We start from the raw sequence: 11,957 nt of genomic DNA, 5'->3' as shown, positions 1-11,957 counted from the left end.
TACATTTTTTTTTTTAATTTGTATAAGCAAATTGACATTTCACATACATATTTTAATAGATGTATGTGTCTCAATGTAAAATATATTCTTGAATAGTAATTATCAACAGAATGCAACTTTTCACATTTTTCTTACATGGTCAAATAAAACCAGTTGGTAATGGTACCCTCCTTTTGGCATCCTACTGTAAATACAGAAGAATTTCTGCATATTACTCTCATCTAATGGGAGTTCGAATTACTCTCTCTGGGAGTCGGGCTAGTAATCAGAAAGTTACTGAATCGATTCTCCGCCGTGTCAAATTATGTTGTGTCCTTGGGCAAGGCACTTCACCCTACTTGTCTCGGGGGGAATGTCCCTGTACTTACTGTAAGTCGCTCTGGATAAGAGCGTTTGCTAAATGACTAAATGTAATGTAAATGTAATCTATCATATACATAGACAGACACACGCACACTTTCCCCACTCCCAGCATTGTGAGTACCCCTCCCACCTCTGGTAAAACCCTCCCTCGCTATGCGGTAGGTGACCGGGGGTTAACTAAGGTCGACTCCCCATGTCCACTTTTCTCCAGCCCTGAGGGGAACCGAGGGAGTCATCCAGAAAGAGAGCGGGAGAAAGCTAGACGGAGGAAGGAAGGGAGGGAGGGAAAAGTGGCTTCAGTCAGAGTTAGACAAACAAGAGAGAGAAAGAGGGAGAGAGAGAAGGGGCGAAAGAGGAGGGATCTGTGCTCTGGTCCATTGTTGATGTTATTCTGTGTGGAGGTGTTAATGGTGTGGTAACACTTAGGGCCGTCTGGTCAGTGTTGACCTCGCAGTGTCAGGGTCCAGAGGCTAAAAGCCTGCCCCCGGCTCTGAACAGGGCGAACGACGGAGGGAGGGAGAGGGAGGGAGGGAGGGAGAAAGGAGGGCGAGAGCTCGTCACCCTGTCAGGGTGTCTGGTGGACCGAGGAGAAAACGTGGGGCTCGTTCTACTCTCTCTTTCCGGGGGGGGGGGGGGGGGGGGGGGTGAGGGGGAGATTCTCTTGTTTGCTTCTCCCGTTTGTCTTCATCCAAGTTTCTTTCAAGTTCCTTTTTCTCGGTTTCTTTCTCGGTTTCTGTTTCATGTTTCATGAAATGCTATATTGGCAGGAAAGAGCACACGTGCACATGGTACAAGCCGCCGCCCGGGCGCACAAAACAACCACATTGAGGCGTACGCTACACGTTTAAATACATGAGCTCTATTACAGGTACATCACTGAACAGGATGATTGGAAGGTTCGTTTGTTCATGTTTTGGTATCGCTGGTTGACCTGAGGTTTTGCCATAAGTGTACAAATGTGGAGTCACATGGAGATGTTTCATCAAATATGTACAGTGTTTTGGGCATTTGTCTAGGCCTCATAGTCATTCTCGATTTTTCTTCTTCTTCTTATGTTTTGGCATGAGAAAGTGTTGTACCAGTGAGGCCAGATTGGCCTCCAGTTTTATGTCAGTGTTCATGGTTACTGTTGTATGTTGTTTGTATATTTATATATTTTATAGATACGGTTGTCTTGTAATCTGCTTTTGTGCAATTGCAGTCAATACTGACCCAGCCACAGTGGGGATAGAGAAATGGGGAGTGAGAGGGAGGGAGCGGGGACTGTTAAAGAGGGGGAGGAGAGAGAGAGAGAGCAGAGGAATTCTGGCACATAACTGCGGCTCGGTCACCTGTGCCGACCCTACTTTGGGACTATAGCCTTGCACGTCACGCCCTATTACCACAGCGACCTGACGCAGGCAGGGTGTGCCCCTGTTCTGTGTGTGTGAGTGTGTATGTAAGGGAGAGAGAGGAGCCATTAGCTGAAATATATATCTTTTCCACACAGACTGTATTTGATCTCTTGCTGGCTTTTCCCCTTCTCTCGCTCTCTCGCTCCTCTCTCTCTCTCTCTTTCTTTTTTTTTTCTCTCTCTCTCTCTCTCTCTCTCTCTCTCTCTCTCTCTCTCTCTCTCTCTCTCTCTCTCTCTCTCTCTCTCTCTCTCTCTCGCTTCTCTCTCTCGCTTCTCTCTCTCTCTCATTCTCTCTTTCTCACACCCTCACTGTGTGTGTGTGTGTGTGTGTGTGTGTGAGTGAGTGAGTGAGTGAGAAAGAGTCTGGTTAATGTTTTAAATCCTGCTGTCTGCACCTTTCCTCGAGATGTTTGAACAAATGTGTGTTTGTGAGTACGTAAACGTAGGGTAGTGAGAGAGCGTTAGTGGTGTGGTTCCTGTGGCTCTCGGCCTCTCAGCAGTCCGGTTCATTCTGTTATTTCGTTCTGCTTTTTTGTCGTTGTTGTCCCGTTCACATGTTAAAGCGGCTGCTTCAGTGTTTGACTGTTGCTCTCGTCGTCCCCAGGTGTGGGTGCCACCATGGCAGTGACCTTCTCTGCCTTCCTGAATGGAGAGTACCCACCAGCTGACCTGACAGGAGATGTGGCAGTGTCCTATAGCTCGCCCACAGGTACACACACACACAACTCGCTGACTTTCATGCCATTTCTGCCATTTTGTTTCAAGCACTTGTTGTCTTATTTAACTGTATGCCATCGCTTTATCGTCTGTGACGTCATCACTTACCATTTGTGACATCACCCATTTAGAGCATCGTTGTGATTTCTCACGTGCGCTTGTGACATCACGAACACCTGTCCGCGAGGCCACAGCTAGTCGTTCTATGGCATCGCTACCAGCTGTCTGTGACATCACTAACACCTGTTAGTGACATCACAGCTGTTTTTCTATGGCATCGGTAACAGCTGTGTGTGACATCACAGACAGACAGACCAGCGGTTGTCTGTAACATCAGCAGGCCGGCCAATAGAAAGGCTCAGTGTTCCTAGCTGTGGCAGCTCTTAAACACAGCTCTGATGTGAGCAGGCTGTGCCGAGGGCCTGTATCGGAGCCATCACGGCATCTGGTTCCAGGCTCCATGGGTTTCTGGAAGACATTACTTTCCCCTCCAACCAACAAAACCCCTCTTTCTAGAAATTAAAATGTCACAGCGTTTTCATTATTATTTAACTCATTTCAAAGCGCCTCGAGAGGGGGGGTGGAGGGAGAGAGAGGGAGAGAGAGGGAGAGGTAGAGAGAGAGGTAGTGAGAGAGAGAGGTAGCGAGAGAGAAAGAGAGAGAGAGAGAGGTAGCATTAGTACCATTGTTTCCTTTGGACTGTGTCTGCTTTGGCAGGACTCTGGTGGAAAGGTTCTCCGCACGCCGTTAAATATAAAATGACTTGAAAAATATCAAGGCACTGTTTTATTGTGATGCTAAGAATAGCATAGGGTTGGGGGAGGGGGAGAAGGGGGGTAGTCTGGAGTTTTCCACCGGGTTCCTGGTGTCTTGGCTGCCCTTTGGTTGCGGTGCGTGTTAGAAGGTTGGATCACAGGTAAGGAACAGTTCACTGGCAGCCTGGACACAGGACTGCCAGCTTATGGAGAGAGGAGGAACCTGGGTGTGTGTGTGTGAGAGAGCGAGAGAGAGACCGAGAGTGAGCGAGCGAGAGAGAGAGCGCGCAAGAGGGAGAGAGAGAGTGAGCGAGAGAGAGAGCGCGCAAGAGGGAGAGCGAGTGAGTGAGTGTGAGAGGAAATGTCAGCATATGGGAGGAATGTGTCTCGTTCAGTCTTCCTCTCCTCGGCTGTCATTACAGCACAACCCTCAGCTACTGTCCTTCACTTAAGCCCTACAGGGGATTACCCTGAGTGGACTGCTCTCCTCTTCCTAAGCCCTCCAAAGGGCCCAAGTACAGGTCCTCAGTCCTCTCGCTGTAAGCAGTCCCTTTTTCCAGTGGTCAGCGGTGCAATGGTCCCAAAGGTATGATGAATAGGACTGAGAGGATCTTGCGGCCAAAGTCTTCAAACAGCAAAAAGCTGCCTTTTATCATTTATTGAAGACAGGTGTTCCGTGGTGATCTTTATTTTCGTTGCACAAATTTCTGAGTGGTTTAATGCCATTTCCTCACGCAAGTTTTACATCTTTATCTTACTGGCCTGCGGAGCGCTGACACATTTCCACACCCGATTCTCTTTGTATATTTATGTTTTTGTACGTTTCTGTATGCGTAGTATGTATTTTTGTGTGTACACGCATGTGTGTTTCCATGTTCTGCTAGCACCTTCCACTCAGTTTGACCTGGGCTGTACATTTACCAAACTCTTCACTCAGCACTGAACTAAAACATGTCAGTTCTCTTTTTATTGTCCTCTCTCCTTCCTACTCCACTGGTGCGGGAGAGTTCGAGAGCGGGAGGGAGGAGAGGCATGGCTTTCATCAACGCTAACAAAGCATGAAATACACAACCAGAGCTCTGGGGGCTCCCTGGCCTGACTCACTGCAGAGCCGCCACGGGAGTCACTTTCAAATGACTCCCGAGAGCTCTGTAGTGAGTGTTTCGATGAATCCGTTTCAAATGCATCCTCCCGCTGTGCACTGACTCGACCTCAGGAGTCATTCGAACGGATTCATAGTTTCAGCCATGATGGGGTGCTGTGTCCTTTCTTTATAAGCTAGCCCTCTCAGCCCCTTTGAAAGGAGGAGGGGGGAAAAATGAAGGAAAGTACTGTTCAGTCAATCATTTCAGCTTTGCCACCCCCCTCCCCATCCCATTCCAGACATGTGAGCTAAATAAATGGTTTCGATGGAAGAAGGGAGGAGAGAGGAGGAGAGGAGAGACGAGTGGTCGGAGATGAAGGGGGGGGGGGGGGGGGAGGGAGGGAGGGAGGGGGGGGGGGGCAGCCAGAAAGGAAACAAAATCCAAAGGAGAGAGAGGGTTGAGGGTGTGTGTGTGTGTGTGTGTGTGTGTGTGTGTGTGTGTGTGTGTGGAGGGGGGGGGGGGGGGGTGGTGGTGGTTAGGGGGCAGAGGGAACAGGAGACGCTGGCTGAGGGGAAGTGTGTGAGTGGTGGTGTTTACATGCCCGGGGCTACACTGGGCCCACTCAAGCCACGGCTCTGTTTGACTCTGTCTTGTTTCTCTGCTGGGCCGGCCGCGCCGACAGAGCTCAACCCTGCAGGTGAGTCATGGTTAGCATCTGTAGGAGCAGGACACTGGTAGGCAGTAGTGCTATTACTAGTTATCTAGTCGTCTAATAGTATCTAGTAGTAGTAACTGCAGTATCAATGCTTATATAATGTAGGCTACATTATCAGACACTCGAGAGATTATGACCTTTCTAATACATTTCAGATATTGCATTCTTGACCATATGGTTGGAACAACAGAGAGAAAAAACTGTAATTTAAATCTCTGCCAATCTCTCAAGTAGCAGGAGGTAGTAGTAGTCAGGTAGTAGTTGGTAGTGGTGCAGTAGCTCGGCCTCACACAGGAAGAGGCCTCAGTCTATGTTGATGTTTCCCCCGTAACATGATAGCAGGCTGAGACGCACACACATGTGCAAACTTGCACAACAGGTACTTATAGACTTGAAGGATTTGATGCATCAGCACACACACACACACACACGTTATGCTTGCAAACGTACTTAGCAAAGGTACTGTAAGCATGAAACATATCCCCTTACACTCGCACACATATATAATCATTATACACAATCAGTGCAGCTTAGTAGTGGTGTGTCTAGTTCCGAGTTTGTGTTTGCTTTTGCCTGTCTGTGCTGATGTGCTTTGATTCAGCGCAGGATAACCTTCCAATGAACAGTCGACTCGGAGACTGCAGGGAGACCCTCCCCTGACACACACGCACACACACAATCACTTTTACACGCATGCATACACTCACGGATGCATACATAGACATAAACTAAACCGCACACATTCACTCGTTCACGTACGCGCGCGCACTCTGTCCTTCGAACACACCCACGCCTATCAGCGTATCGGTGACCTCATCGCAGCTGCGGCAAGATCGCGATCCCTTATGGTCGCCCCGCGGTCAAATAAACTCAGTGGTCGGAGACTAGACATGACAAACCCACCCTTCCTCAAACACACGCACGCACACCACTTCATTCAATGACGAAGAATCATTCAGAAGTTGTTCTTTTGAAGAGCTCACTGTGGACACTTCTCAACTATACAGGCCCATTTCAGTGCAACCTTTTACCTGGCGGAAAGATGAGTAGCTAGATACGTATATATACATATATATATATATAAGTTCTGCATATATACTCTATATGCAGCTCGAAGTAGTTATATACACTACATGTGTAGAAGCTACGTATTTGACCTCATGGTGGTGTCAGGTGTGTAGATCTCTTGTATGCCAACAGAGGGCAACAGTGGTAGCTCAGGTAAGACACACACACACACACAAAGAAGAAGGCATCTACACACACGCAGACACTAACACACAGCGGCAGGTAAATCACAGTGGTGGTGGCAGTCGTAACTCTGCCTTGGCAGCCTGGGAATAGACGAGGAAACGGTGTGTGAGGAGGTGGAACCGCTCGAGATTTACAGTCAGGGCGTCCCCTCTTTTGAGGGCACACACACACACACACACACAAAGTTTGTCTTTTGAGAAAGTGCCGACTAGTCAACGGCGACTGTGAACCTGAGACGGAAAAATGTTTCCCTAGTCCTTTCCAGGCTCTTCAACCTCTCTCATCCCTCCCACTCGACCTCTCCCTTCCTCTATGTTCCCCCTGTCCTCCCGTGCTCTCTCTCTCTCTCTCTTCCTCTCTCTCCCCTCTCTCTTTATCCTCTGAACTCTTTCTCCCATTTTTAATGTGGCTCGGCCTCACCCGTCAATGATGGCGGCAGCCAGTTTATTCATTTCGGCAGCAATTTGTTGCATGTTGAAAGCCTGCAAAGGACATGAAACAAACGTGCCCTATGCTTTAAACGAGGGCCTAGCAATCCTCTCAACACGCTCCCAACAGTCACTGCAGCATGCGCTGGGAGGATTATATAGGTTTAAGTGTGTGAACAAGTTTGAGAGAAAGAGATGTGGTAGGAGGGGTACTGTTTTTGGTGAAGTTGTATTTGATAAATGATGTGGTGTCCTCCTCTGGAATGTTCTGAGGTATTAACCACTAATATTGTTAGAATATGTGCACTTCCAGTCACGTTTGTGTAACCCTTTGGATAAAAGACACTGCTAAATAAAGAAGCGCAAATGTAGAAGGAAAAAAATCATAAAAAGAGAAAAAGAGCCATTGGAACAGGAAGTGGATGAAAAATATCAAAAAGGTCAGAGCAGGAGAGGGGGAGACAGACAGAGAAAGGGAGTTGAAGATGAAGAGCCAGAGAGAGGAACTCTCCAGCTACAGGTGGCTGGTGTAGTCATCTTACCTCTGTGATGTCACCAGCGTCCACTACAAGAGCCAGCTTAGGTTACCTGCTCAGACAAAACAGGAAGGGATCAGAACCGCTGGCACACACTAGCTCCACTGGGCCTGACAACCTACTGGAACTGAACTCTCTCTCTCTGTGTCTCTCTCTGTGTCTCTCTCTGTCTCTCTGTGTCTCTTTGTGTCTTTCTCTGTCTCTCTGTGTTCTCTCTGTCTGTGTCTCTCTGTCTCTCTCTGTCTCTCTCTCTGTGTCTCTCTCTCTGTATCTCTCTCTGTCTGTGTCTCTCTCTGTGTCTCTTTCTGTGTCTGTCTCTCTCTGTGTCTGTCTCTCTCTTTATCTCTCTCTCTCTCTGTGTCTCTTTCTGTGTCTCTCTCTGTGTCTTTGTCTCTCTGTTGACAGTTTAGTTGCCTTCTTGTGTTTGGGCGATATGTTACAACACGTGCAACAAACTACCAACATACTGCATGGTTAGGTTCAGTGGCTAGTCAGGTGAACATTTTGGGTCATGTAGATTTGGGTGTCTAGGTGGGTTTGTGTATTCTGTCCTACTGTAGCTAGTGGTCTCTCTCCCTCCCTCACTCCTTCCTTCTCTGTATTCCTCCCTTTTTTCCTTTTCCGTAATCATATTTTACTTGCCCTGGCTCCTTTCTGAGGTATATACATGAGACTGGAGGAATCACCCCATATTTCTCCCTTGCTCTTCCACCCCTCCATTCTTCATCCTCCTTCCCAGTCGTCTAGAGAGGAAATACGTGAATGGGAAATACCCCTGGGCACTCTGTCTCCCTTCTTTTCCCTCTTCCCCCCGCCTCATTCTCTCCTTCTCCCTCACCCTCTCTTTTCCTCCATCTCTCTTCCATCCCCTGTTATTCCGGCACCGGTTTTTGCCAAGCTCAGCATCAGCCAACTCCGGGAGAGTTATGGTTGGCCGCCTCGGCCCCCTAATTCTGCCCGTTGCTGTTTTAGGACTTCCATCGGGCGAGGAATCCTCCAAAAACACTGCAGAGTCAGTCAGTCAAGATGTCTGCATGGAGTATGGCCCACACGTGGGCTGTAGACCGGACAAGTGTAGACAAAGATTGATTGGGGCCAAGTTACTGTGAAATAGGGACAATGCTGAAAGGCTATTTTTCTATTGGAGATTTGCCTTGAGGAGCTTCGGGAGATTGTTTGTAGGGATGTATTGTGGTTAAGCCTGTGGAAACGGAGCTTGCTAACCTCTAATTGAATAGCGCAAACCTTGCCTGGCACGTATTCCAGACACAGGTCCGGATCAAAAGCAAACAACTGGTGTTGACAATATCACGTTTCTCACTCCCTCTCCCCCGCTTCCTGTAGTGACCACACACACACACAGTCCCTTGTAGAATGTGACGCTAAACTGAACTATGGTTCCTTTCCTGACACAAACACACACAGCAGACAAACACACGCAGGTGACACCAGTCACAGAGTCAAGTGCCGTTTCTTATCAAACACTGTGCACGCCCGTCGTTGATCTCAGACCCCTCTCATCTCCTCCTGTCATCCTTTACCCCCTATCCTCCTCCACGTTCACCTCTCCTCCTCAGGGGTGCCCAGGGTGGCCCAGTGCAAGTTCTTCCTGCCCCTCCGGCTGGTCTGCTGCCCCACGTCAACCTCCAAGAACGCCAAGTACAAGGTGACTGTGGACACCAACAAGCCCCCTGTCAACCTCAACAAGGTTTTCCCAGGTAACAGACACACCAGGGAAAGAGAGAGAGACAGTGTGTGTGTGTGTGTGTGTGTGTGTGTGATACCTGGGAAGCACTCATTATCAGGGATCAGTTGTCATCAGGATCTGGGAATGGCATCCCCATACACAGTTCCCTGCAGATGGTAAGATCTATGAAGATAGAGTGTGTGTTTGTGTGTGTGTGTGTGTGTGTGTAGAGAGAGAGACACTGAGACGGTAAAAAAAGAAAAAACGTTTGTAAGGATGAAGATTAGTAGTTTATATTTATTTGCATGTGTATATCCACCATGTATGCTTGTGCGTGTGTTTGTGTGTGTGTGTGTGTAGAGGGCAACTCGTGGTCAGATAAGGAACAATGTGATTGTGCTCTGTTCACCTTGGCTGGCGTCCTGAGGGGAGATAAGCTGCATTATCTCTGTCTGACATCCCGGGAGACCACACCATACTATACTGGCCCCATGAGAACCGGAGAGTGTGTGTGTGTGTGCGTGTGTGTGTGTTGCCTGCATTCACGTCTATGTGTGAGTGAAAAAAGGGATAGCTATACATACTGTGGGACCATCATTCTTGGGTTTTGTGTGCGCGTGTCTGTGTGTGTGTGTGTGAGAGAGGGAGAACCATCATTCTTGAAAAGAAAAAGAACTGGGTGTGTTTGTGAAAGAGATGCTTGACATGAGAAATACGGATTCCAACCAACACACTCTGACTTACTGAGTACATTCTCATACTGTTTGTCTGTCTCTCTCTATTTCTAGACTTTGCTGAGAAGTCTGAGGATAAAGAAGGCAATGCCATGGCCTTCCACTTCATCTCCGGGGCTCGAGTCACTGTGCTGGCCTCCAAGACTTCCCGTGAGACGTGCACACACACACACACACACACACACACACAAACACAGACATCAGGGCTCTGACTCTGTAGGAAGTGACTGTGCATGCGCGCACAAACTCGTGAATGCATGTATTCATTACGAAGGGTATACTGATATAGTATGTATGGGATGGGTGTAGCTCAGTGGTTAGAGCATTTTGACTGCATATCAAGAGATCCCAGGTTTGAACCCCCCCATGCATGGCTTTGGACGAGAGTGGCTATTCTCACTCACTTTCTTTTTCTCTCTTTCTTTCTTTCTCTCGTTCTTTCTTTCTCTCTTTCCCACAGAGCGCTACCGCATCCAGAGTGACAGTTTCGAGGACATCTGGCTTGTGGCCAAGGAGCTGGTGCAGCGGTTCGACAGCCACTTCCAAGCGCTGGGCGTCAAGGACTTCAGGAACAGCTTCTCAGGACCCATCCCTCTCAGCGAGTACTTTGAGACGGTCGACCAGCACTTCGAGGTGAGCCAAGGGTTTCAGAACCCCCAAAGCGGGAAAAAAAGAAACAGGTTTTGACCTAACTTTGACATGTTTTAGGGATCTATTTGTCATGATCGCAAATGAATGTCCTCCGTTAGGAAGGGTGGTTTTTAGTTACATTTCAGTTTCTCTCTTTTCTTGGTTTTGATTGTTTTTCAGTTACATTTGTGTTCTTCTCATTGGGTGTTTCTATCACGCGTTCGCATTCACATAGCTTTACATCGAATGTTTCATTTGCTGAAACGATAGATAACGGAAACACTCAAAGGCTCGTTGAGACTTTGCATGATCTTGTATGAACCATGTCACCTTCATGTTGCTGTAACATGGCATCTATGTCCCCTTTCCGTTGCCATGACGGTGTCTCCGTGTCCTGCCGGGAGCAGCTGCGCGTCAGTGCAGAGAAGTACCAGGACCTGCTGTCTGAGCGGGCCGTCCAGTTCCGGGCCATCCAGCGTCGCCTCCTCACACGCTTCAAAGACAAGACCCCCGCCCCCCTCCAGAACCTGGACACTCTCATGGAGGGGACCTACCGCCAGGTCAGACCCCAACACGCACCAACGTCACATACATACACACAGACATACACACGTTCACACACACTGTCACTCACACCAAAGTCACATACATACATACACACACACGCACACATATACATACACACTCTCACACACTGTCACACACACACAGTCACATACATACACACACACACGCTCAAACACACTGTCACACACACACAGTTACATATATACAAACACACTCACGCACACACTGTCACACACACACTTTCACATACACGCTGTCACATACTGTATACAATACTGTAGGTCTGACCCCAACACACAGTTGACACGACTTCAACATGAACACGCACACACACTCAAACACACGCACACAAGACTGGGACATAGGGCAAAGAGAGCATGTGTTTGTTACTTGTTTCTTTCCTCCGTGGATGGGAGTGTTGATTTTAGGAGAGGCTTCAAGTGGTGCTTACCTCACACCCCATTGTGATTTACACACACACACACACACACACACACACACACACACACACACACACACACACACACACATACACACAGTAATGATTGTGCTAGTGTTGATTTACAGACTGATAGACCTACTCAGTTGATTTATGTACTTCCTGCTATTACTGATTAGGTGTTACTTCATACCCAAGGCCTAGGCTGTACTTACAGGCAGACTAACATGCAGCCATGGCCACACACACACACACAAGGAGAATCACATGCGCTTTTATGCATACATTCACGTACATGTTGAGACAGTGTTTATTTGTACACAGGGCTACATTGTGTCTCTGTGTTTGTCTCAGTTTGAGGCCCGGGTAATTGGCGCTGGAGCCTTCCTTTGTAAATGATGAATAAACACAGCAACCTCATTAGAAATCTCTGTTTAGGTCTCTCTCCCTCTCTGTGTGGGTGATGGAAGTGTGTTACTCTGTGATGTCGGAAGGTTTTCCAAACGTTTTCTCGTCTGGACTCGTGTGTTTAGTTCGGTTCTACTATTGTGAGTTTGTGGTCACTCGTCTGATGGGTTGTCATTGTGTGTGCTCACTGTTGAATTAGTTTGGTGTGTGTGTGTGTGTGTGCGCGTCCCTCAAAGAGGCACAGGC

The 11,957-nt window shown here is 48.1% G+C and overlaps 1 protein-coding gene across 1 annotated transcript in view; it reads left to right on the top strand.

Moving 5' to 3' along the window:
- The window catches only part of bbs9 (Bardet-Biedl syndrome 9), a gene marked incomplete at its 3' end in the record, with an annotated part of 57,407 nt that overhangs the window by 21,289 nt on the left and 24,161 nt on the right, over positions 1-11,957 (top strand). Inside the window, 5 exon segments of the mRNA XM_047051368.1 lie at positions 2,362-2,465; positions 8,824-8,964; positions 9,722-9,817; positions 10,128-10,300; positions 10,705-10,857. Of these exon segments, the coding sequence (XP_046907324.1) occupies positions 2,362-2,465; positions 8,824-8,964; positions 9,722-9,817; positions 10,128-10,300; positions 10,705-10,857 (667 nt within the window).

Source organism: Hypomesus transpacificus, unplaced genomic scaffold (genome assembly GCF_021917145.1).
Source record: "Hypomesus transpacificus isolate Combined female unplaced genomic scaffold, fHypTra1 scaffold_149, whole genome shotgun sequence".
NCBI lineage: Eukaryota > Metazoa > Chordata > Actinopteri > Osmeriformes > Osmeridae > Hypomesus > Hypomesus transpacificus.
Note: the sequence above shows the minus strand (reverse complement) of the source record. Positions and strands in the feature narration are given on the sequence as shown.